This window comes from Oncorhynchus mykiss, chromosome 6, assembly GCF_057628025.1.
Source record: "Oncorhynchus mykiss isolate SJ-2025 chromosome 6, ASM5762802v1, whole genome shotgun sequence".
Classification (NCBI taxonomy): domain Eukaryota; kingdom Metazoa; phylum Chordata; class Actinopteri; order Salmoniformes; family Salmonidae; genus Oncorhynchus; species Oncorhynchus mykiss.
The window spans coordinates 22,769,909-22,793,126 of NC_143027.1; the positions used below are offsets into that span (position 1 = coordinate 22,769,909).

At 42.0% G+C, this 23,218-nt stretch overlaps 3 protein-coding genes and 1 pseudogene across 5 annotated transcripts; 1 reads left to right on the plus strand and 3 right to left on the minus strand.

Annotated features, from left to right (window-relative positions):
• Positions 1 to 453: 453 nt before the first annotated feature.
• On the minus strand, positions 454 to 1,890 carry LOC110525517 (small nuclear ribonucleoprotein Sm D3). 2 transcript variants are annotated; one of them, XM_021605691.3, is made up of 4 exons: positions 1,752 to 1,890; positions 1,341 to 1,466; positions 885 to 1,077; positions 454 to 617 (listed from the first exon to the last, which is right to left on the minus strand). In XM_021605691.3, exons 2-4 carry the CDS (start codon positions 1,464 to 1,466, stop codon positions 553 to 555), a joined length of 384 nt encoding a protein of 127 aa, XP_021461366.1. In that variant the 5' UTR covers positions 1,752 to 1,890; the 3' UTR covers positions 454 to 552. The 2 variants fall into 2 exon arrangements, with proteins under 2 accessions (XP_021461366.1, XP_021461365.1); XM_021605690.3 differs by having other exon boundaries at positions 1,341 to 1,470; positions 1,752 to 1,889.
• A 31-nt stretch (positions 1,891 to 1,921) lies between these two features.
• Positions 1,922 to 6,235, plus strand: LOC110525516 (protein GUCD1). Of its 2 annotated transcripts, none has more exons than XM_036979639.2 (6): positions 1,922 to 2,937; positions 3,168 to 3,252; positions 3,356 to 3,521; positions 3,676 to 3,767; positions 3,925 to 4,166; positions 4,465 to 6,235. In XM_036979639.2, the coding sequence occupies exons 2-6, from the start codon at positions 3,242 to 3,244 to the stop codon at positions 4,554 to 4,556; spliced, it is 603 nt and encodes a 200-aa protein (XP_036835534.1). In that variant the 5' UTR covers positions 1,922 to 2,937; positions 3,168 to 3,241; the 3' UTR covers positions 4,557 to 6,235. The 2 variants fall into 2 exon arrangements, with proteins under 2 accessions (XP_036835534.1, XP_021461363.1); XM_021605688.3 differs by having other exon boundaries at positions 2,248 to 2,634.
• Positions 6,236 to 6,976: 741 nt separating this feature from the next.
• On the minus strand, positions 6,977 to 12,957 carry LOC149982799 (beta-ureidopropionase-like; annotated as a pseudogene).
• Positions 12,958 to 16,665: 3,708 nt separating this feature from the next.
• Positions 16,666 to 22,284, minus strand: LOC118964915 (uncharacterized). Its single transcript, XM_036980627.2, has 9 exons — positions 22,267 to 22,284; positions 21,959 to 22,126; positions 21,738 to 21,804; positions 21,374 to 21,527; positions 21,059 to 21,095; positions 20,640 to 20,950; positions 17,288 to 20,246; positions 17,017 to 17,098; positions 16,666 to 16,842 (listed from the first exon to the last, which is right to left on the minus strand). The coding sequence occupies exons 1-9, from the start codon at positions 22,282 to 22,284 to the stop codon at positions 16,724 to 16,726; spliced, it is 3,915 nt and encodes a 1,304-aa protein (XP_036836522.2). The 3' UTR covers positions 16,666 to 16,723.
• Positions 22,285 to 23,218: the final 934 nt, after the last annotated feature.

The following is a 23,218-nucleotide window of genomic DNA, read 5'->3' on the forward strand; positions in this document are numbered from 1 at the left end:
AACTGTTACACCGATAAGATTGAACGACTGACTGCTAGTTACAGAAAACTGCCCTTTTCGTCCTAATGCTAGGTAGCAGAAGCAAGAGCAGCCGTTTTGGAATGGCAGTGTCAGCCAATCAGCTCCTTTGTTGTTCAACGGAACATTCCATAACGGCGGCAGTGGCTACTGCTAGCTAGCATGAGAACGAAAACAGCAGTTTACCTAAACTTGCAGTCGTTCAATCTCCTCAATGTTACAGTTGGGATAATGGGACAATTCGGCATACAACTAATTTCTCATCCCTACATTGAGGTACGTTTCCCGAGCCATATCTCGCACCGGCTCCGCTGTGTTTTAATCTAAACAGGAAACCTGTTCGACCCCAGTGCAGCTGTAAGCAAGCGTAGGGTCAGAATCTATAATGGCTACTCTAAAGTTATTTGCTACCTGATAACAAGGAACATATCAATATTAAGAAAATCATTTTAATATGGAAATGGTATTTTGCATCATTTATCAACAAAATAACAAACAAGCGGTATTATAGAATGTAGAAAATAATTTTTACAATTATCGCCTTTTCGGGAATATATTTCCTCTTCCCATCCCTCCACGTCCTCGACCCCTAGCAGCCACTGGGAGAGGAGACAAAGCAAATTGTTCAATCAACATACATTATTACAATAATCTGCTTCCATAATTTATGTAGCAAATCCAATAGGATACTAGCCTGGGCCTAGATCTCTTTGTGCTCCTGCTAAATGCCAACTCAATTGCTATCATAGTCAAGCCAAACATGTTTGGCATCACAATGACTGACAATGAGTTGGCATGATGGCGCATGCAGGCCAGTTGGAATCAAAGAAAATCTGATTAGGGCCAGAATGTAATAAAATCTATACCTTGTGCTTTGAGAATGGCAGCTTTGCCTCTCCCAGCTCCAGCTCCCTGGTTCTTGTTCTTCATACTCTTTAGCATTGGTGCATTCTTCAGCATGTCTGGTAGAATAAGGAATCGAATCTTGCTGCCTCGGATGTACACTTGCTCCAGCTGGGCTACACGGCCGTCTCTGTGGGTCACTGTGATGTTGGCCATCTGGAGGGGACAGAATGTTGAATGAGAAATACATCAAATTAGATTAGGAAGGGAGGGTTTGGGGGGTAGGTTGTAGAGGACTACTTTATGAGGGATTCAGGGAAAAGATATGCTTATTTATAAAACATAATATTAAAATATAGACTAGTAAGGAACTTAGAACTTAAGAGAACTTGATGCAACATGTTCAGAATTATACTTTCTATACAATTGTAATTCGTGTTAGGCATGAAATCCACTTTAACGTTTGAGACGCTTATTACCTGGCAGTTCATGTTGTCCTCAGCTTCAATGAGTTTCCCCCGGTACACCTCCCCGGTGTTGGTCTCGCAGGTAACGATGTGGCCCTCAGCTTCATGAAGGACTTTGATTGGCACTCCAATGGACATCTTTCTGAGCACCACCACAAATACAGTAATGATTTTAGTCAAATATAAAACAGCTTCTGGTTGATGTTATTTGTCACTAAAATCAGTAGTTAAACGTTAGTAGCTAAAACAGCATGAATGGAATTGGCTAGCTGGGTGTTAGCTAGCTATGCTTGGTAGCTAACGTTGGCTAACGATAAATATCTAACGTTAGCGCCGAATGATACGTACTGTAGCTAGCTCATTTCCGTGTGCACTGCTATAATGCTAATAGCTAGATAGATGATGATAACCGTAATATTTTACCGTTTAAATCCTTGCAAACAAGTTCGTGGAAATTATTAAGCTAGATAGCTAATATTTTTTATTTAGGTCCTGCTATGGGTGAATGGCAAAGATGTCCTGCTTGTTTGAAAGCTAGCCTCTCCAGCCCCGTGTATTTCCTGTTTGACTCATTCATAGCCATGGCAAAGATGTTTTATAACTAATAGCTCATTGTTCTATCTGTGGCGATGCAGGGTGAAAACTAGAGCGAGAACTGTATGTGCTGCCACCTACTGATGTCCTGCCAACGGCGCAGTTTAGTTCACTACTAAAGCTTTTTTCTTTTACAGACAACGCTCAATCCAATTTATTACGTTTTTTTTATATTCCATCTATAGTATGAACAACAATTAAGCGACTCGAATAATGTGGGATACACTCTGTGATAGATGTTGTTCTTGTTTGCGACCAGGGTTATTTTGGTGGCAGTGTAGTTTCTGGATCCACTTTTAAGTGTGTGTGTGCGCGCGCTATTAACAACATTTGGGTGTGCGGGCGCTACCAGCCACCGGAAGTGAGTTTGACTCGCAATCCTCGTTCGTATCAATTATTTGAAGAAACCCAGCTAGCTATCTGAACAGAACTAGTTTAGCGATCAGTACAAGAAAACACTAAACAATTCACATGAATCCACTTTATATGATCTAACAGTTAGTGGGCGAATTGACTATTAAGTCGACCAACTAGATGTAAATAATGATATGTTCTAGGGTACACTGATTTGGTTGCTAGCGCCAGGCAGTGCTAGCCAACACCCTCATGAGGCAATCCAACTCCGGAGGATTAACTAGCTACCGACCGTAAGCAAGTCTAACTAGTTTGTGATTTGCATCTAGCAGCAAAGAACAAACCAACAGAATGTCAGGTACGTGTGCTCTAGTTATCTAGAGTGTTTTTGAAATGTCACGTTTGGTAGTAGAACCCACCTAACTTAGCTCGCTAACCACCAATTTAATGTGAAGCAAAATAATTGTTTTATTTAACTAGGCAAGGCAATTATGAACAAATTATTATTTACAATGACGGCCTACCCCAGCCGAACCCTCAACTAACCCGGACGACGCTGAGCCAATTGTGCGCCACCCTAAGGGACTCCCGATCACGCCCGGTTGTGTTACAGCCCGGGATCGAACCAGGGCATCCCATCCATCTCATGACATTGTCACATGTAAATAACACTTGCTGTGTTTGTCAGTGGTGCTAAAGGAATGTCCAATCCATTAGAAAAACATTAGTTAGCTAGCTACAGTAGTAATTTACTTTCGTAAACATGATTTTAATTAATTTGGAGAAGCTTGCCACAACAGAAAGAAACTGACATATTATAGGCCTGGTGAGCCCAGTAGCTAAGATTGTGTAATTATTTCCATCAGCCTCATCACATCTTGTTTTTGACAGATGATGCTGTCCTGCTGAATGTACCCGTCATTCGGCAGCTGTACCACTGGGACTGTGGATTAGCCTGCTCCAGAATGGTTTTGAAGTATGAGGACATTTCATCATATACTGCATACAGACATGGGTCTGCATTTTAACTACAGTGCATTGTGTTGGTGAAGACTTCATCATATACAATAATTTGGCAGGTACCTCCACCCTGTGAGTGATGAGGAGTTTCAGGGTGCTTGCTGGGAGTTGAAGCTGACGCAGAGTGTTTGGACAATTGACTTGGCCTACCTCATGTGCCAGCTGAGGGTCCGGCACCGCTTCTGCACTCAGACACTGGGTGTTGACAAGGGCTTCAGGAATCAGGTAATGAGTCAACACTTTGTAGGCCATCACAAGTACAATAGTTATAATGTAAGGTTAAGTACATTTAATTATCATGTAGCCCACCATAACAAATGTCCTTAACTAATACGTACCTGAGAGACTTACTATGTTTGTTTCTTTCATCTGTTTCCAGTCATTCTACAAAAAGCATTTTGACACTGAGGAAGACAGAGTCAACGAACTCTTCCTAAAGGCTGAAAGCAAGGGTGTGGTGGTGAATAAATGGTTAGTAAACCTTGTGAAATACTTGCACGGATAAAGAAAAAATACAAATTGTTCCAAATCTACCAGCTTGTCTGGTTAGTAATAGTTTTTTTTACAGACCTAGACAGAAAATAACCAAGAGATGCTAACTTTCTGCCTTTTTGAATGTCACCTGTAGCTCTGTGACAATTCAGGAAATCCAGGAACATATTTACCAGGGCCATGTGGCCATAGTGCTGGTCAACGCTGTGGTTCTGGTGTGTGAACTCTGCTCTTCGCCTGTCAAGTACTGCTGTTTCCTGCCTGTGGGCCAGAAGTGCTTCTGCAGGAAGCCAGAATACCAGGGTCACTTTGTGGTGGTGTGCGGCTTCAACCGGAGCACTGGCTGCATCTTCTACAACAACCCTGCCTACTCAGACCGTTAGTCCTCCCTCTACACATTTCCAACAGTCGACATGGCCCTTATATTCATTAAGTATAAGTGTGGAATAAATCACATTGTGTTTTTTGGCATTCCAAGTTCTAAATCTAAGTGCTTCATAATAAATTGCACAATAACATAACACCTGCACCTGACTCTGTGCCCTGCATGGGGCTTTGCATGAACATGTAACCAGAGGGTGAAAAGTTAACCATGTTCTTGTCAGTAAGCACAGAGAGATTGAGTAAGAGTGAAAATATCACATTGACAGAAAGCCTTTGTGTGTTTTGCTTACAGGTGTGTGTTGCACCAGCATTAGTAACTTTGAAGAGGCTCGAATGAGCTACGGGACAGATGAGGATATTCTGTTCATCTTCAAGGAGAGCTGATGGCTTCGGGACAATGAAGATGCAGATGGTCTCCACATCGCTATGGTGCCCCATCCTCACTATGATGACACATCAGTGGGTCTACAGGTCCCTGAACTGGGACTGCTGGTTCCAGCTCTTGCCCAGTGTTGTAGATGGTCCCGGGCTGTCCTCTCCAGTGCTAACTGACTGCTCACAGAACACACATCACTCCAACGTCACCACACCAGCCTCACTTCACATAGCCCATGCTAGTCGTCAGTGTGTAAAGGAATAATCACTGAAGACATAAATAAAGTGTGGTTTTTAAGTTGGTTGGGGGACAAGCAGATAGATGAAATAGAATAAAGGAATTTTTCCTGTGTCCCATTTTGTTTAGTTTTACTTCAGTTAGTTGATTCTACCAATTGACGTGTGAAGAGTGAGCAGTGCAAGACTTGAAATCCTATTTCTAATGCTGGGTGGAAAAAATAACATGACACTCAAGTTGATTCTAGACTTGTAGAGGAGGACAAAACAATGCACATACAAGGGCTTATGGCAACATGATGCTCTCTTTGGTTTTACCTGGTGTCATGCAAGTCTGATGGGCCATGTATTGCTGCTTTCCTCCCCTTAGACTAGCCTGGTCTTATTTTATTAATAGTTATTTTGATACTGTTTGTTGAACTTCATGTATTATTTAGTATTTTCTAATAACATGGAATAGAGGGAGAAATTGTTTTTGAAAGACTCAGGTAATTCATGTCCATAGAGTCTGATGTGTTGTATTACAATAGAAAACCCATGTTACAAATGTATTTTCTTTAATGCAATACACCTTGACCCATTTCCTGTTTATGGAACCAAATCTGCCTGGCAGGCCTAGGTGTCAGTCATCAGGACATCATGTTCAACCTCAGCCTGCTGCTTTGTACAGACTTTGCTTTTGTTGTGTGAACCGATGATTACAGTCCATGTCAGTGTCATTCACATCAAGGAGATTATTACAGAGAATCAGCTATAGTTTCAACTGAAGGCAGTGGAGGCTGGTGGGAGGAGCTATAGGAGGATGGGCCCATTGTAATGGCTGGCATGGAATTAATGGAACTGTATCAAACATGGAAACCACATGTTCGAATCCGTCCCGTTAATTCCATTCCAGCCATTACAATCAGCCTGATCCTCCTATAGCTCATCCCACCAGCCTCCACTGTCTGACGTTTTTTCAGTGTTGCACTACATGCCTCGATCTCCATGCTCTTTGAGTTTGGAAAAGGGAGAATGGAGACACAGTGGAAAGTGTGAAGTACTCGGTACGAGGTAGATGGATGCCTTGCAGGTTTTGCTTCAGTATATGACTCAACACTACCTTCCGAGTTAGGAATTATTAGATCATAAGATATTTTCTGTTGAAAATAGCAATCAAGTGGAGGCAACACACAGAATGACTTCATTATTCTCTTTCAACATTTATTTTTATATTTTGGTATCATGGATGATGTTATTGCACTTTGGTTTTTGTACCAGCCATAATTCTGTATTATTTAATTTTCATTTTACCATGATAACATATTTTCCCAATCTAGATGGGATGACAATGATTTATTCCTGCTTGTGTATTTTTGTTATGAACAAATGGAATGTGTTAAAATTGCTTTATTTTTATGAAATATACAATTCCATTTATGTACTGTACTCATTAAAATAATTTGAACACAGTCTTTGGTTTAGCTTATGGCTGGCTTGTTTGGTCTGTTAATAATCTTGATAGCAGTAATCATGTCTTCCTCAACATTGACCTCATGTCCTGTTATTGAGATAGCCTACTGTCTACAGTGCAGCACGTCTCTTTGTTTAGGTGTACCTTCAGGTCATGTCGATCTTCTACTTCTTGATAATGTTTGGCTTGAAGTCATGCTTGGTTGCCCTGGTGAGCTCCTCTGAATAGTCCCCATACCTCCCAGTCATCTGCAGATATAGTAATGCAAACTACTTATGCAAACGTAATATACCAGGGTTTTGTTATCGCGTAACTGAACATGATACAGGTTAAACCAGACAGTGATGTCTGTTAGTGTTTCACAGGTAGACAACCTGCAACATTATGCATAGATCATGAGGTCTATGGATATGAATGTGCTGTGAGGCTAACGTTCAGCAACATGACACTTGTTAACATGGCAGTAGGCCCCAGGCCTGTTCTCGATGCAGAATGTAAATGGCAGACAGACACACTGCACTTGGGTGTGGCTCATATATCAAACATGGGTCTATGCCATTGAGGCTCACTGTCAATGACGCTGGTATAGACCTGACCCATTTCTGGATATCCCTTTTGTATGCTTTACTTATTCAGAAGTATCTCTATTCATGCAGACATCCATGTCAAATTCTTGACAGAAAGATAGTGTTGATTGAGTACTTAGTTGAAAAACAGATATGCAGTAATATGCATGATACTACACTGTCCTAAAAAAACTGAAAGATTTATACCTTTTTTTTCCATTCCCAGAGGTGAACTCATTCTTAAAGTGCTCCTACATAACAAGAGATATCCTCTTCAGAAATCTGCATTATGATGGTTCATACATAATATAGTTGTGTTCACCAGCTGTGAAGTCTGGCAGTGGCATACTGTATGAGGCTACACACAAAAGAGAGGATACCAGTATATCATGGATAATTGGACTATGGAGGCAGTAGAGGGCAGAATGGAATAGATTTCAATGCCCCTAGGACTTGGCTCAGTAATAAGAGGTTGTAAAAGAGATAATGTGGAACAACATAAACCCGTCTTTGATGGTATTTACTGTCCCAACAAGGTTGATTCCACAGGTGAAGCAGTGGTTTGCTATAGCTGCATTCCTAGCCTCAATTGACCACATGGGCTCACTGAGTTGAAGAGGATTTCTGCTTATATATCTGAGCCTAGAGGAAAGTCATTGTCCTCAGGCCTGGAGGGAAGCCAAAGTCCTTCCTCTACCCAAGAGTGGTAAAACAGCCTTTACTGGTTCTAACAACAGACCTATCAGCTTGCTGCCAGCTATTAGCAAACTGTTTGAAAAAATTGTGTTTGACCAAATACAATGCTATTTATCTGTAAACAAATTAACAACAGACTTTCAGCATGCTTATAGAGAAGGGCACTCACCATGTACTGCACTGACACAAATGACTGATGATTGGTTGAAATAAATCAATAGGAAGAAGATTGTGTGAGCTGTACTGTTAGATTTCAGTGCAGCCTTTGACATTATTGACCATAATTGTTGTTATTGTTGTTGTTGAGTAAACGTATGTGTTATGGGTTTTAAACCTTTGCCATAATATTATGATGGATTCAGAGCTATCTATCTTATAGATCTCAGAGGGTTTTCTTTAATGCAAGCTTCTCTAATGTCAAACATGTAAAGTGTGGTGTACCGCAGAGCAGCTCTCTAGGCCCTCTACTCTTTTCTATTTTTATCAATGGCATTTAACAAAGCATGTATGTCCATGTAAGCTAATGATTCAACTATATACACATCAGCAACAACAGCTAATGAAGTCACTGAAACCCTTAACAACGAGTTGTAGTCTGTTTTGGAATTGGTGGCCAGTAATAAACTGGTCCTGAACCTCTCTACAACTAAGAACATTGTATTTGGTACAAATCATTCCTTAAGTTCTAGATATCAGCTGAATCTGGTAATGAATAGTGTGGCTGTTGAACAAGTTGAGGAGACAAAATTACTTGGTGTTACCTTAGATTGTAAACAGTCATGGTCAAAACATATAGATTCAATGGTTTTAAAGATGGCGAGAGGTCTGTCCATAATAAAGAGATGCTCACACTCCACAGAACAAGTCCTGCAGGTTCTAGTTTGATCTTATCTTGATTATTGTCCAGTATTACAGTACGGTCAAGTGCTGCAAAGTGTTACGTTCTGACCTTAGTTCTTTTATTATGTCTTTGTTTTAGTATGGTCAGGGCGTGAGTTGGGTGGGTTGTCTATGTTCCTTTTTCTATGTTTTGGGATTTCTGTGTTTGGCCTGGTATGGTTCTCAATCAGAGGCAGCTGTTTATCATTGTCCCTGATTGAGAACCATATTTAGGTAGCCTGGTTTCACTTTTGAGTTGTGGGTGTTTGTGTTTGTTACCACACGGGACCGTTTCGTTTGTTTCACTTTATTATTTTGTATTTTTGTAGTGTTCAGTTTGTCTTATTAAAATGGACACTTACCACGCTGCAAATTGGTCTGACCTCTCTTACTCCTCATCAGAAGAAGACGACGAATGTTACACAAAGAAAGACCTAGTTAAGCTGCAACTGGCCCAGAACAGAGCGGAACATCTTGTTCTTCATTGTAATCAGAGGGCTAATATTATGCCAGTCTCTTTTGGCTGAGAGTTGAGGAAAGACTAACTGCTTTTATAAGAAACAATGTGTTGGAAATTCCAAATTGTTTGCATAGTCAACTTACACACAGCACCGACACACACTTACACCACCAGACAAGCCACCAGGGGTCTTTCACAGTCCCCAGGTCCAGAACAAATTCAAGGAAACGTACAGTATTATACAGAGCCATGAGTGCATGGAGCTCCCTTCCATCTAATATAGCACAAGTGAACCTGGTTTAAAAAAAACTAATAACACAACACCTCACGGCACAATGCCTCTCCCAATGTGACCTACTTGTTGTATGTACTGACATGCACAAATTACACTACATGTTAATGTTTTTAAATGTATGTCAATTGTAAAGTCTTTTGTCTGTATTGTATTTTTCAGTATGTTTCAGACCACAGTAAGACTAGCTGTCGCCATCGGCTAATGGGGATCCTAATAAATAAAAAATCGAATCAAATCTCAATCCATTCATACTGTACATGAACCAGTTGAGAGGGTGATGGTGCCCATAGTAGATGTTCATAGCAATCTTTCCAAACTGGGTCTGAAACACTCTGTGGCCAGTGTCGCCCTCCATGTAATTTGTGGACAGTTAGGGAGGAGGAATATCTGCATCCAGTATAGTATATTTGCCATAAAAAAAATGTAAGAGGTCAGTTTAACAGGGTTACATGTAAGGACATATAGAAGAAAAAGACAAAAGAAGAAGGTTCAAATAAATTCTCAGAAGCTCTACAAATCTAATGTATTCCTAAGGAAATGGTTGATACTGTAGGTGTCAGTGTAGGACAATGAACATGAGCAATGCACATGCGATGCATGCCTTGTCATCTGCATGAACATACAGAATCCGCTGACCTGAAATGATAGGTTTAGTGGATGACATGATTATTAACTTCTTGAGAAATGAAACAACAGCCCCTTGTGTTCAGCAAGTAATGAGTATGTCTTCCTACTGTAGACACACCATTGTGGGATGGCAGCTGGAAGAGTTTAGTTAGTGTGTGTGTGTGTGTGTGTGTGTGTGTGTGTGTGTGTGTGTGTGTGTGTGTGTGTGTGTGTGTGTGTGTGTGTGTGTGTGTGTGTGTGTGTTTGTGTGTGTGTGTGTGTGTGTGTGTGTGTGTGTGTGTGTGTGTGTGTGTGTGTGTGTGTGTGTGTGTGTGTGTGTGCGTGACAGACACAAGCAACTTTAGAGTATAAAGTACAAAGATGGCTGGAACAGTCCTCCTGACAGCCCTAATTACAAAGGTCTGTTCTTCACTCTGAGGATGGACATGCAGCTAATGAGACAAGCACACAGGCAGATAAAAGAGATGGGGTCGTAAGCAGGGAACCTTTGTTGTGTTCAGGCCGTACATTGCAGGGCTGCAGCAAGTGTAGAACATATATAGCAGGGTGGGTTTCTTAAAAGGTCTTTTCCATGGATTCAAAGTGCACCCGCTCCAATTAACACGAGCTACAGGGCGAGCTACAGGCTCTAAATTCATCTTCCTGTTGGTTTACAGATCGGAATGCCAGAGACATGAGGAATTATTGTTTGATGAACAAATGGGACACTATTCAATCAACATGTACTCAATGATCTGCTCGGGACTTGATGTACACATACACTACGGTTCAAATGTTTGCGGTCACTTAGAAATGTCCTTGTTTCTCAAAGAAAAGCACATTTTTTGTGCATTAAAATAACATCAAATTGATCAGAAATACAGTGTAGACATTGTTAATGGTGTAAATGACTATTGTAGCTGGAAACGGCAGATTATTTATGGAATATCTACATAGGCGTACAGATGCCCATTATCAGCAACCATCACTCCTGTGTTCCAATGGCACGTTGTGTTAGCTAATCCAAGTTTATAATTTTAAAAGGCTAATTGATCATTAGAAAACCCTTTTGCAATTATGTTAGCACAGCTGAAAACTGTCCTTCTTTAGACGAGTTGAGTATCTGGAGCATCAGCATTTGTGGGTTTGAAATTTCTTCTGAAACTCATCAGTCTAGTCTTGTTCTGAGAAATGAAGGCTATTCCATGCGAGAAATTGCCAAGAAACTGAAGATCTCGTACAACGCTGTGTACTCCCTTCACAGAACCAGAATAGAAAGAGGAGTGGGAGGCCCCGGTGCACAACTGAGCATGAAACTAGACACATTATAGTGTCTAGTTTGACAAGTCATCAACTGGCAGCTTCATGAAATAGTACCCACATAACACCAGTCTCAACGTCAACAGTGGAGACCTCTACTGCTGTGTTCCAAAGTACGTTGTGTACCTTTTCTCGCTACAAAATGGGCGATATCACTACGATGTTGTATTTCTTTGCCAGCTGAAGACAAAACAAGAATAGAGTTTAAGACATGAGTCATCATACAAAGACAAAAGGCTGGAATTGCCCATCTCCATCAGCACAAACACATGCACGCACACACATGCAAACACAGAGGCGTATGTGTGCAACAGCGCACAGCTGCATGCTGGAATGCTCATATCAGACTGGAGCTGTTTTTATGTTCTAAACCCCAAACTGAGCATGAACTCCCACCACAAACATGTATTATTCACTATGCAAGAATTAGATGACAGCATGCAAACTACCCCAGAGTACAATCACTCTTTGTTTCTCAACAGCTAGGCCTACATTATGTTGTAGAATGTGCCTTGTCGTTAAACATAATGGAACATTATTTCACATGCTAAATAATACACTAAGGAGCAATACCAATCTCTAATCTATACAATGGCATTATTTGACTACAGTTTCATATCTGTTAACCTTATACTGCAGTGGGCTAAATCAGGGTCACACAGTGTTTCTTGGTAGTCAAATAAATCTACTTTGTAACAAAAGTACTCACCTTACACACATGGTTATGGGCTTACAAAACGAAGACACCTGGACCATGTCAGATATAGAGTTGAATGTATAACATTTTTAGTTTGCAACTCAATATTACACTTTATATACATCACAGAAGACTGAAATATAACAACACTGTTTGATATAGAAACACAGGATTTGCGCCACAATTGTTTTGTTTTATTAATATGGAAATTATGAAAAATATTAATAACATTCCACCCATGAGGCCACTAGGTCATTTGACTGCAGGGATTTGTAAAACTACAGTTAAATTATGCATACTTACTACTACCCATACTATTAAATGGCTTCTACTATGACTGTTCTCAGAGTATGAGTCACTAGCAGTATTGCATTGGATGTGGTATATTCTTGTGCCGTGGATGACCCTTGACCTCTAACCTCTTGGCAGAAGCGGGTGGTGTATCCACCTTATGCAGACTCTGTCCACATTTCTTTCTCCCGGGTACGGAAGGCAAAGGGAGTACCTGTGATGGGGAATAAAGCAGGATCATCTCTAAAAACTCAGAGCCGTAAAATGGAGGTACACACTAGAGAGCACTTAAACATAACTGTTCATATAAGTATATCTCTCAGAGGACAGAAAATATGCATACGATGCTCCAAAAATGTATCACGTGATCTGTCTTCACACCATGTGAAGCATTTTGATGACAATCTCTGTGTATGCTTATTACTGTTGCACATAGCTGTGGGGATGGGGGTCACCTCTCTGATGGAGCACTTGGGGGTGAGTTTGGTGTATTTCTACTATACTAGGACACTCTTAATGGGCAAGAGGCCATAGGAATGCACACCTCTTTCATCACATGTTCAACACATCATAATGTAGCTTAGGCCCTTTTTCACATCTGAGGTTTTTGTGTTGTGCCCGCCATCAGTTGAGACACGACATGCTCTTGAATACAGGGTGGGTGTCATTTCAACCATAGAAATATAATTCATAGAACAGACCCTATCCCTTCAGACCACTGCAATTTAGCTGGTACACCATTAAAATTGAATAGAAATTTGAACTTCTAATTACTACCACAAAGATGCCCGCCGGTCCAACCATCGTTGAATATTCAACTTAATGGCCATGTTTCTTATGGAGGATTGACAGTATAATCTAAAACAACAGATATTCCCATTCAAGTCAACATCCTCTGACCTCTAACCATCTTCGTCGTAACATTTGAAAGTTGACATCTCAATATATTCCTATTTTAGTACATTTATCAGCCAAAACATGACACCCACCCTATATTTAAGCGCACGTTGTGTCTCAACTGATGACGGTCACAACACATAAACCTCAGATGATGTAAAATAGGGTCTAAGCTAAAACATGACCTAACATTTTTGACAACCCTGTTTGTAAACTTTTAAATTATATTAATCTCAACCGTTTATCTTTTCCAGTGATGAAGACATGAATGTTTCATGGTATAGTTGGGTATGCAAAATGGGTCAACTTTGACCACCTTTTTCTCTTGAATGATTTGGCATTCAGGTCCAAAAAGTCACTTTCTGAGCCCTTCTACAATTGGAAAATATGTATGGAACGTTTTGTTCAAATCTAATTGGGTGCTGTCAAAACGTTATTGAATTGAAATGGATTTACCCAATTGCAATTTGAAGTCCTTGCTATGAGCAGTGTTGAGAAGAGGCATGGGGCTTGGTGACTGATCTCTGTGTTCATCAATGAAGGCCAGAATGGAGTAAATGGAATGGTATCAAACACCATTCCAGTCACTCCATTCCAGTCGTTACACTCCATTCCAGCCATTACACTCCATTCCAGCCATTATTATGAGCCGTCCTGCCCACAGCAGCCTTCACTGGTGTTCATCCCTTTACCCGGATAATAGCACTCCACAAAAGGATTGGTGAGATGCTCGATGTGGCGGCCATGTGTGGGGTCAACATTGTCTCCTTTCAGGAGGCCTGGAGTGAGTGAGATTACAGATCTGTTTTACTGAGGTAGCCTATTAGAGCTTTCCATACATTTTCTTTGTGCAATCTGTTACAGAGAATAAGGATACAAATTGTGCTTGTTCACTTGACTGTACTTTAACTGGATCAGCCAGGGTAATAGGATCTGGGTATACGGCAGAGGGTTAATTTGTCCTTAATTGGTTAAAGGGACATCAGCAGCACACCAAACACAGTCTGTTATCCTATTTGTTTGGGGTCCTAAACAACAACATATGTGAATATGAACTAAATCTGAGTTAACGTGTTTTTAGATCATTTTCATTAAAGGTTTAAAATATACATTTTTATTTAAAAGCATTTTTTTCAATAAATAATCAAATAGTGTGACTAAACTGTAAGCTTTAAAATGATATCGAACTCAACCGTTTATATTTTCCAGCGATGAAGACATGCATGTCTCATGGTATGTTTTAGCATTCAGGTCGTTTTAGCATTCAGAAAAATACTTTTCTGACCACTTTTTCCATGGGTAAACATATAACATTTTGAGTAAATCAAAAGGGATGCTGTGAAAAAGGGATTGAATTGAAATGGATTTATTATAACTTTACATGCACATATAACGAGAAGAAAGAGAGTGTGCCATAGATGCAAACAATATTGCAGCAGGCATTGGTTGGTAAAGAGATTGAACCTAAGTAGTCATTACTCTCTAATCTGAACCAGGACAGGGGCATCAGTGGGCAGAACGATGCGTTCTGAATGAGGACGTTTCTCGGGGGCCTGAGCTACTCCGGAGACGCATCAAGCAAGTACCCATGAAGCTCAAAGTCCCTCTCCAATGCACCTCACATGCTGGGAGATCAAACTTCCTGCAAGAGATTGTCAAATGTGCTTTGAAGGTCAGCTAAACCTAACTATCCAGACAGAAGTGACTCTCATCTGTTTTCACAGACCCTCAGCAACACCTATATGAAATGCTGGTAAACCCTACAAACAAGTGCATCTTTGTGTGATTGTATTAACAGTTGAGTAATTAACAAAATACTACACAATTTTGATTGAACCATCCCTTTATTTTGCCATTGCTGCTAGGTGGCACCAGCCTGCCAGGCAGATAGTGTGTGGATTGCTTAATGTCCATATATTCTAAAGACTGAAGATTGCACCCATGAAAGGTTCAATCATAGACATTAAAACCAGGGTTCAATACTGCCCCCATTTACAGGCGCTATGACAGGGGTTGGTTGAAAGGACACTGTTTTGATCAAAGTCCACTTTATTGTAAATAAATTGCTCACTCTGCTGAACAGTAGACTCCAAACGAATAATTGAATATCAACATTTGAGACATCAACATTTTCATATATTTTCCACTTTATAACAGCAGTGTCAAAATGTGGCTAAACCTCATGGATGAGAACATATTGTCCACATAGTTATGAAATGCAATCTACTGTATTTTCTATGGTCCCATGGCAACCTGGTATCATAGCATTTCATATTGTTCTGTACATGTATCTGAAACATTCCATTTAGTATGATATGTTATGTTATGTTTCGTATAGTATATATTTAGTCCCAGTATCCTTAGCTTAGCTGATCACTAAGCTAAGGATCCTGGGACTAAACACCTCCCTCTGCAACTGGATCCTGGACTTCCTGACGGGTCACCTCCAGGTTGTAAGGGGTAGGTAACAACACATCTGCCATGCTGATCCTCAACACTGAAGCCCCTCAGGGGTGCGTGCTCAGTCCCCTCTTGTAGTCTCTGTTCACCCACGACTGCATGGCCAGGCACGACTCCAACATGTCATTAAGTTGGCAGACGACACAACAGCCTGATCACTGACAACAACGAGACAACCTATAGGGAGGAAGTGAGAGACCTGGCCGGGTGGTGCCAGAATAACAACCTATTCCTCAACATAATCAAGACAAAGGAGATGATTGTGGACTACAGGAAAGGAGGACCAAGCACGCCCCCATTCTCATCGACGGGCTGCAGTGGAGCAGGTTGAGATTTTCAAGTCCCTTGGTGTCCACATCACCAACAAAATAACATGGTCCAAGCACACAAAGACAGTCATGAAGAGGGCCCGACAAAGTCTATTCCCCCTCAGGAAATGAAAAGGATTTGGCATGGGTCCTCAGATTCTCAAAAGTTTCTACAGCTGCAACATCGAGAGCATCACTGCCTGGTACAGCAACTGCTCAGCCTCTGACTGCAAGGCACTACAGAGGGCAGTGCGTTCGGCCCAGTACATCACTGGGGCTAAGCTGCCTGCTATCCTTGACCTCTATACCAGGCGGTGTCAGAGGAAGGCCCTAAAAATGGTCAAAAACACCAGCCACCCCAGCCATAGACTGTTCTCTCTGCTACCGCATGGCAAGCGGTGCTGGAGCACCAAGACTAAGACCAAAAGGCTTCTTAACAGCTTTTACCCCCAAGACATAAGCTTCCCGAACATCTAATCAAACGGCTAACTGGACTATTCATTGTGTCCGCAACCCCCTCCCCCCCAACCCCTCTTTTACGCTGCTGCTACTCTGTTTATCGTTTATTACTTTAACTAATCCAACATGTACATATTTCCTCAATTAGCCCAACTAACCGGTGCAAACGCACATTGACTCTGTACAGGTATACATAGCCTCGCTACTGTTATTTTTAAAAATATTTATTTTCTTTAGTTATCTATTGTTTTCCTAGGGATCTGACCTAGCAACCTTTCAGTTACTGGCCCAACGCTCTAACCACAAGGCTACCTGCTGCCCCAAGTCCTGCCAACTCAAAAACTGCACAATAAATGTGTAACCAAGGGAGAACTAGTGCATTTCTCTGAGAAAAGCTGCTTCAGTTTTACTAATCTTCCAAAACACTTGAAATTCTTGTAAAATAATTTGCATTTATTTGATCAAATAGACTTTGAAAGGGTAGACATGCAGAAATTCCTCTTTTCAAAAGTCTTGCTGTTACAAAAGTAGATCTTCATGCAGCTTAAGAGGTTACAGGTTCTTCTTGGTGAAGCGCCTGAATGGCTTCATCATTGCTGAAAAGACCCTGACAATCAAGGATGGTTTTTTGACAGGCTGAGATATCGAGGGAGAAACCTCTCCAACTGGAGCTAGAAACACAAGAGAAATGGATGGGGTGAGAGAGCGAGAGAGAGAGAGAGAGAGAGAGATGCAGTATAGTAACGTTGAAAAATAACAGTGCAGTGAGTTTGGTAGGCATACCTATGTTTCTAACACACACCTAAACAAAACTACAAGCTTTAGCAGAGCTCTAAAATCCTTACCTATGCAATGTCCATCAGTAGAGGGAATCTCAGTCTGTTCCTGGACTGAATGGCAGTCCTTTTTGTTTCCTCTCTTGGAACGCTAACAGAAGAAAGGTCAAGAAAATGGTACAGAGAATAAATAAATAAATGGAACACTTCTGAATCCAAGGCAACAATTTAGTGATGAATAAAACATATTTATCTCATGTATTTGTCTTATCATATCAATAACATCAATAACATCAGCACCTAACTGGAACCAAAAACAAATGCTAACTCCCTGCTATACCTTGAAGTTGATCCTGAGTTTGGTCATTGAAAAGCAAAGGAAGCTCCTTCTTGCTTTCTGCTCAGCCCCCCTCTCTGTCTCAGCCTGGTCTGATGGGTTTGTTGCAGCAGAAGCTGGTCTTGACGCCTCCTTGCATCCCTGTACCAGCTGCTGGGTCAAGGACTTTACCAGGACTCTGTCAAATGCAGGGTCCTGGGAGGAAATAGCCGCTTGCAAGGTGTTATAAGAGCCAAACTCCTCCATGAGGTTTTTATGTACACCTCTGAACACCCTTTGGATGTTCAGGTTCTGGGAATATGCCTTTGTCCTGGAGAATCTGGATGCAGCACAGAACTCAGACAGGACTTGTCTGATGAGTTGCTGAGATGTTTCTGTCAGATCTGCTGCCTGTTGGGAGGGTCCATCTAGGGCTGAGGGTCTGATCTCCGATAGCAACCTTATCACCAGTATGGTGACCAAACAGATGACATCATCTTTGCTGGAGTCCATCAAGTACTGCAGTGGGAATGCAGTGGCACTGCTGATGTCCGGGGTGATTAAGAGCTCCCTCAGATGGCCAGAGCTGCTGGGGATACACTCTTCCTTCTCTTCAATGTCAATCACATCTCCCTTTGGTACCAAAGAGGTTCCCTTGCTTGTGAAAGAAGGAGTGGAGGATCGTTCATCTGTGTGTGCCATCATCTTTGTCTTTAGGTCACTTGAAGAAATATCTGGCATTTTAGAGACCCTGGTGTCGATGAAGGAGCTCCTGACGATGGGGCAGGTCAGATCGAAAGGCACTTCGTCAGGGATGGGAGTGCCAGGGAGGTTGATCTCTAACTCACACTCTGACCTAGGACTCTTTGAAGAGCTGGACAAGGAACTACGACCATTTAAAGAAGTGGACAAAGATGAACAGGTTCTAGGGATGTCTTGGCAGACTTGTTCACGGTCATCCTCACTTTTCTCAACCTCCTTCAGCATAGTTCCTACCATATCATTGATCTGAAGGAGCTCCCTGGAATCCTTCATTCGCCCTAAGTTTGAGATTTCACTCTGGATAGCAACCAGGATTTCCCCAAGGGTCTCTTTGGAAGAAGCATTTTCTGTCCTTTCGGATCCGGGTGGCTTCAGCCCTGTGAAGAAATCCTTAAGTGTGTTCTTCATTCTGACGCATATGGTCTTAGCTGTTGACCAAAGCTTCTCCTCTGATATTTTAACACTCAATTCAGTATCATCCAGTTGGGAGCCCCCGTGGGAGCACTGCGAAACTCTCCCACTTCTTTCCAGTAGCACAGTGTCAGTGGACTCATTTTTCTGGAAAATAGTCGCCATTCCTTTGACAAAGGTTTCCACTAATCCAGAGGCTGTATTCTCAGAGGACATGGAGGACATGGATTCTGAAAGGACATGGATCTCTGATGGTGAGCTAGATGATAAGCCAGCCTGCAGACTTTTCTGAAGACCAGTATGGCTGATCTGTGTGATAAAGGAATGACTGGATCTCATCAGCACTTTACTCACTGCCTCTTCTGCCTGAGTCTGGAAGTCATTGCTAGAGAGCTTCTTAATGCTCTGAATCAGACTAGTAGAGGACTCTGTGATTCTGACACTCTCTTCTGAGCTCAGTTGAGAATATTGAGTACTCACGCTCAAGTCTTCATTGGGTGAGGGTGACTGGGAAATAGTATAGTCATCGAGCTTTGATAGGACACCATCAACAAACCAACAAGCCTCTAGGGACTCATCAGATGAACTGACAACAGCCAAGGATTTACTCTCCACTTTTGATAACTCTGACTTGTAGATGGAAAAAACACTGCTAAGAACTTCTTGAGTACTGGTATCCAGATTGGAGAGACAGAGAGCTGGTATTGGTTGGCTCTCACTGGGAACTCTACTAAGTTCGGTGCTGGGTAACTGGACCTCAACAGTTGAAACAGTTGCCTTTTCCAGGGTGTCTGAAGACTCCTGAAGAGAAGCATCCTTAGCCACACCTTCTTCTCGAGCGGATAGAGTTAAAAGGTCCCTCAGCTTTGCTCGTATACGGCCGTAGAGTGTGCGGGCTAGAGAGAAGGTTATCATCTGTGAAGATCCTGTTTTGTGGTCCTTTACAGGAACTGGCCAATCAACTGCTTCACATGTGCCTTCAAATGATGCTATCGTCTCCATGCCTCCCACAAATGCCTTAACAATCACTGTGGCAGTGGAGGTTACAGGTGTCAGGGCTGTGCAGCTGGTATTCAGGGGAGCTTCAGTAAGGCTAGGTGCAGCACTAGAAGGCCTAGAGGAAGGATCCATGCCAGAAGAGCTGCTGACTTTCCTTGTAAGGATGGTGCTCACCGCCTTCAGGGCTTTAGACTGAAAGTCGGGGCTAGAGAGGGTCTGAAGCTTTCTGGCCACCACACTGGTAGAGGATCCAGTCTCTTTGAGAAAGTGAGTGGTCCCTTCTTTCCCAGATGGACACTCAACATCAAGGTCACATTGAAGATTGGTCAGAAATTTAGACCCCAAGATTGTCATCTTCTTGGCCAGATCCAATAGGATGTTGAAGTCCTGTGCCATTTTGTCCATTGTGCCGACAATGGCATCCAGCACATCATCGGTCACAGGGTCCATGAGGGGCTCGATAAACCCTACCCACTCTGGCTCAGACGTTTGGCTCTGTAGCTCGGCCAGGATCTGCACCGAGGCTACCCGAATGACCTCCTTGCCTACTGCTATGTCCTGACTGTCCATAGGGGGGCAACTCCCTGAGCTGGCCTGAATGGCCACTGAGAGGCCAGAGTTAAGCTGGTGTACTACCTCTCCCACAATAGCACAGCTCAACTCAGAAGAGCTGGAGGAGATGGGGTTGGAGTGACCCTCAACCAGGGATATCAGGAGGCTCTCTTCCGTTACCCCAAAAAGAGCCTTCAGAGGCTCCTCCATGAGGGGAGCCTCTCTAGTTGCAGGCAAGCTCTGCAATGAGGTCTGGGACCTTGAAGATAAACACACAATCACCACAAATGTGACCAACTGCTATCTAATCTGGGTCATTAGTGAGCCTGATAACCAAATTAGAGCAATGATGGTTTACTTCTCATACCACCGTAGTTCTAGAAGCCTAAAGCCAACTGACACGATTTTTTGCCTGATTTTTATGTTTGTACGACATCAGAATATGATTAATTCTGAAAGGCTGATCTATTTATTCATAGATGACTTTATGGCTTACCCAGTTAAAAATGACTTTCACCTAGACCCACCCCCTCAGTGGCAACATTTCTGACCAGAACTTAAAACTACAAGGTGTGAATTCCAAGTTAATAATTTATGATAAGTATGGGTCAGGTCTTGCAATTATTAAGTTGAAATATTGCTGTGAACATACCTCTTAGGCGAACAGCATGGTGATGAGGTTCTGCGAGTGGATTTTTGGCGGAACCCTGCACTGCCATTCCTCCTCCTCTCCTTAGTCCAGTAGTTCATCTCACTGATCAGCAGCCTTTTCTCTCTCTCATCCAGACTGCCTAAGGAATCCTCAGACCCTGTCAGAGAGCACTGGGATTCTGGGGAGGTTGCCCCACTCCTCAGGTTCACCCCCATGATACGAGCTAGCGCTGGTAGGAGAATGCGGAGGGCTGTCTGGGTCACGACTTTAACAATCTTCAGACACAGCATGGAGAGCTGCTCGAATGTGAGCTATGGCCAACAAACAGAGTAATGTTTTTGTCAATCAAGCAATTCCATGACACCATTCCCTATATAAGGGCACAACTTTTGACCAGAACCTTATGTGGAGAGACTTACGTTATTTTTCATGCCATGCTGAATCACCCTCCATTGGCTAGAGAAAAGAAAAGAAAGGAAACATATTTTACCTGCACACTGGTGTTGAGTTAGTGGAGTCACTAGATAGCCATGTCAGGGAAAATAAAAGTGTATTTAATTAAGCTATTAGCAAGTACATGAGACATTTTGTTCTTGATTTACAGGAAGAGTTAGGGGTGTGGTTACAGTGATGTTAGGTGTAGTGTCTAAAATCCCATTTGTGGTTAGAAGGTGCACTATGACTATAAATTCAGAGTTGTTGTATGTGAGGTTGGAAAAAGACATGGGACTTGCTCATCAGTTAGACTCCTCAGGAAGGAGAGGAGGATTGGGGCACAGCATGTCCCAGTCTTGAGAGAAGGCATTAGAGTCCTCTGAGCCTCCTTCTCCAGCTGCTCAATGATAGATCCCCTTTCCCGGAAACCACACCCGGGTGTCTGAGAAGACTCTGGGAAACCGCAAAGAGAAATCTAAAGTTGAATCTGAACTTGATCCCTCATTTCTTTCACCTTTAGTGATTTGATTGCACTGGACAGGTAAAAGCACATCTCTCTGCGTGCCTCCACTATATTGCTTTCACCTATATAGATACTATCTTCTCAGATCAGTGCTGATGAATTTGAATACAACCTGCAACCAACATGAAGTAATCTCAGACCTGCACCAATGCTGCTGTCTTCCTCCACGGAAGTCTTCTTGGCGCGGCCACTGGACTTACGTTTAGCCTACATGACAACAGATTATAGGTCTCATAGCAGATCCAAGGTCAGTGTAGCGTCTCCTCCTAATGCTTTAAGGCTAGGATTTAGTGACAGTAAACTAATCCTAGATCTGTGCCTAAGTAGGCAGAACATGTGTAGAGGACAGCATATTTCTTACCTTGCCTCCTGTCCTGTTCTTGTTGGTCTCATGTGTCTCTGTTTCATCCTTCATATTCTCCACAACCTTATTTTGGTCATCCGGGGGATCCTCCCATTTCACGCTCTGGTGGATAAATGAGAGGTCAATATCAGTCCTAGGTTGTGACTTTGTGAAACAACTTATTCGCTAATATTTTAAACAAAACGGCAATAGTGGTCAGATTTCAGTCCATGGATCAAACCAGTGAGACATATTGCTTTGGTAGTGACCTACTATATTGTTAGTAATTTCTCCTCTAAACTCAAAATAGGCTAAATGAACCATACCTTGCTGTCATCTGACATGATGTGTAGGAAATACTAATACCTCCTTTAAAAATACGTCAGTGAACCATCGGCAGACAACTGAAGTGAATATGAATGTCCTTGAATTATGCCTAAGCATTGTTGAATACTCGATTCCGATTGGCTGAAGCCAGAGCATTCTTCAAAGATGTCATACACACATGATGTCACAATTAGGCCTAAATCTAATGTCTATATGAACTGTCAATGTCATTAGAAAACAGATCATAGCTTGTCAGCAGGGCTCAGTTCTATGGATATCTCATGCGGATTTTTCTGCTAACCTACGTATAACGATACTATAATTACATTATTTTCATCCATCCGTCAACACAAATGGCATGTCAACGTTCCCCAAATAATAAAGCCAAGTCGAGATGTATGGTTCTTCATCCAGAGGACGAAGCACCATTGTATCATCTAAAACCTTCAGAGAGATCCCTTAAAACTGTAGTATAAATTCTCCACATCTGTTCTGGTAGCTAGGTTAATTTAGCGAGACATGGCCAAATCCAACACATAGCGTTTCTACTGGGTCCTGCTTAGAGGTGACTGTCTGTCATGTTGCTAGTTGTAATGACGCTTTTAAAACAACAAAAGGTATTTGTAATTGCTCTGGGAGCTAATTATTGCAGAGCCCAGCTACACATCCTGCTCACTCATTATGGACAGCCAATGAGCAGTTCAGGTGAAAAAGTCAGCCAGATCTGATCTCTATAACATACATGATACTAGGATCCTGTAGCAACCTGCCGGCCTGCACAATCCTCCATGGCACGAATGCTACACGCGCAATATATTATGCTAACATCCCACAACAATTCCCCAATTGGAATTACTTGCCTAAACTTCCAATCATACTTATTTTCTAATATCAACCATCGTTTCTGCACTTAAGGCAGACTTGCCATTAGAACAAGATGGAATTAGGACA